This window comes from Parasteatoda tepidariorum, chromosome 9, assembly GCF_043381705.1.
Source record: "Parasteatoda tepidariorum isolate YZ-2023 chromosome 9, CAS_Ptep_4.0, whole genome shotgun sequence".
NCBI lineage: Eukaryota > Metazoa > Arthropoda > Arachnida > Araneae > Theridiidae > Parasteatoda > Parasteatoda tepidariorum.
Genome location: NC_092212.1, coordinates 40,213,327 through 40,216,441, shown reverse-complemented (window position 1 = coordinate 40,216,441; position 3,115 = coordinate 40,213,327). Strand labels below are relative to the sequence as shown.

At 34.5% G+C, this 3,115-nt stretch overlaps 1 protein-coding gene across 1 annotated transcript in view; it reads right to left on the bottom strand.

Annotated features, from left to right (window-relative positions):
* The window catches only part of LOC107452812 (dnaJ homolog subfamily B member 13-like), an 18,586-nt gene that overhangs the window by 14,852 nt on the left and 619 nt on the right, over nucleotides 1-3,115 (bottom strand). Inside the window, exon 2 of the mRNA XM_071185207.1 lies at nucleotides 674-869. Coding sequence (XP_071041308.1) covers nucleotides 674-869 — 196 coding nt within the window. The remainder of the gene's footprint in view (nucleotides 1-673; nucleotides 870-3,115) is intronic.

Below are 3,115 nucleotides of genomic sequence, written 5' to 3'. Positions count from 1 at the left end.
TGAAAAAAAATATATATATATATATATATATATATTTGGTAGCAACTGTTGCATTACTACCCTAGTGACATTCTAAAACCTTAAAATGTCGGATATGTACCTCTCCTGGTATTAGGCAATTTGGCTGACTATGTCACCATAAATTTCGAAGATAAGATTTAATTAGTTAAGTGTAAATAAGTCACTCTAACCTTGAAATATCTTTTGTACGACTTTGAAGTACGTTGAGTTTATCGGTAAATGACAAACGAATATTGAAATGAGCAGAAACATTATTTTTCGGCCGTATTAATGCCATTACTTTTAAAGAAACTGTTAGAAATCTTCCGCCGTTCTTCCGTCGTTGTAGTATAGACCTTCTTTATGGTGTAGACCTCAAATTTTTTACTACTTTTCATCGAATATGAACCTGGGTCACCTCATTAGAAGGCGAACGCTCTAACGCCTGTGCCACCTTGGCTTCCCGGTACTGTATTTTGTAGATTCATATTATTTAGTATGTAATTATATTTTTATAATGACTTCGAGCATCAAAATATCATTTTAGACACCTCAAGGATTCAATTTATTCGATTATTTTATTCAGATTGGTTAATTTCAGGCTGGTGTCCCAATCCCCCTAAAAATTCAGGTATAGTAAACCGATACTGAGCATGGTTGAAACTGTACATACTTTCATTTCATCTCCATGAAAAGTGTATACTTCTATTGGACCTTCTTCTTCATTTGGACCCGGTGGCACAGGCACACCATTTTTTATTCCATCTTCTCCAAACTGGTCGTACAAAGCTTTCCATTTTGGAGAACGTAGTACGTCATAGGCTTCGCAAATATCATGGAACCGTTTTGCTGAGTTAGGATCATTATTTCTAAGATATAATAAAACATAAACAAATAAAATTACTTAAAATAAAAAGATAATGAACAAAATATATGCGTAGAATAAATAAAACATTGTTAGCAAGTGTGTTTGTAAATAGATGTTTCAGTACAATTCCCGCATATCAGCTGCATTTTAGCATTAAAAAGAACAAAATCCTTGTATACAATAGAGATGTCGGAGCTAACGTCTCTTCACTTACCTGTCCACTGGAAATCTATCAATGATTATTCAGTTACAGATAGCAACCAATAGGAATACATTTCTATTGGGATGAGAATAAAAATTGTTCAATAGGAATGGTGCAAACGACGATTGATTTATTCCACTCAAGTGATATAGTTCAGCCTCTGCCATCGTTATTGATTTAGTAAAAATAAAATAAAATTAGGAAGCAGCACTGAGCAAACACATAAACATTTTGTAATTGTTAAAATTGAATACTGTTACTTATAACTGCGGCCAGTGTAAAGAGTTTTTTAAAAAAAATATAGCTCATAAATTTATCGTGATAAATAGTGATTTAATACTTATTTTGAACTGTCTAAGTTAACATTTTCTCGAATAGTTTTGATTTTAAATAAAACAATCGACTATGGATCTTAATAAATTGTATTTATGAGCTGCGATGGTTAAATGGTTAAGACACTGAGCCGTCATTGTAAACGACGATCCCCGTTGGCGACTTGAAGCCCTCCCCCCCCCTCTCAGCTTCAGATCGATGGGTGTCAGTTTGTCTGAGAAGTAAAGGCGGAAAGTGCGCAATGTTGGACACATTGCCGCAATTCTCGAAATTGTGAAGCATTAACCTTCTTGACACCTTTAGCCCACAATGGGCTGCTGCGGAAATGCTTCAAATTCCTTTTATGGTTTGAGAAATATTTTTATTTTGCTTTTTAATGACTATAAAAACACAGCTTTTCCATAAACTATCTTTTCCTATTGTGATTTTCCTGCTCATTAACAAAAAAAAAAAAAAAAAAAATTTGAAACTTCGTTATTAAGAGTTTTGATAGTGATATACTAATTTAAACTAATTTATTTACAAGCAATATAAAACAAATAAAATCCAAAGGCATACATCTTTTTTCGTTTTACTCAAACAATGCAGCGGGGAAAATATTAGCAATTTTTCAATAAATATATCTCAAACCGCCGACCAGATGGCCGAGCGGTTAGCGTACCTGACTGCGGAGCCGCTGGTCGCGGGTTCGAATCCTGCTTAGGGCATGGGTGTTTCATTCTCTCTGTGTTCAATGTCCTTTCTCCTTTGTGTGTGATTGTGTGAATGTGACCCACCCTATAAACGGGTTTGTGGTTGTGTGACGTGGGTGACGCTCAGGGCCGGATTTACGTATAAGCTAAATAAGCTGTAGCTTGGGGCCCCGAGATGGCAAGGGCCCCCAGATCCAACTTTTTCCTTCTTTTATTAAAGTTTTATTCAAAGCTGGAGCCCTCTGAAAACTAAAATACTTTTTTTTTTCTTTTTTACATTGGCGAACGCTTTTCAAAATCTAATAGAAGTGTTTACAAATATAAAATAATTGTTACTCTTCACTTTTCTAACCAAAAGAGCAATAAAAAGGCCTTTTTCCTGATGAAAATATCCTGTAGCTTTCATAGCTACCAGTGATGGGAGTAGTCCATGGATCATGGATCCTAAAAAGCGGTACTCTAGACTCCATGGAGTGGTCAAAAAGCCGCCTCAATTTTACACGGTGGGAAATGTTTTCAGCTTCTTTAAATTGCTGTGGGCTCTTTTGTCCTTCTCCACAAAAACACCCTTTTGTCTGATTTCTGGGCAAAAAATTTCTAGGGCTGTGAAAGAATCTTGTTTAGGGTCACTCTGTTTCGAGATTTCCGTTGTGTCTCATTGCTCATTGTGTCTCATTCCGTTGTGTCATTTAACTTTTCTTTTTTGCAAAATATATTTTTTCCAATTTATTATAAAAGCTTTTTTTCCTTTTAATTATCCTAAATGTTTTAACTAGCTTAATTGTTTAATTTACTTAATTATTGTAATTGATTTTAATTTGTTATTTTCCAAATTAATCGTACATAAATCCGTGAACTCCTTTCTTTCTTTATTTAAATGGTGGGCCACTATTCAATTCCCTCTTTGACAGGCCTATCTGCCAAAATTCTTGATTTGGTTTATTTTGGATGAAATTGAGATAACAGATGTGGTTTTACTTTAATTTTACTTACTGCTAATAGACAGAAGCAACATGTGAT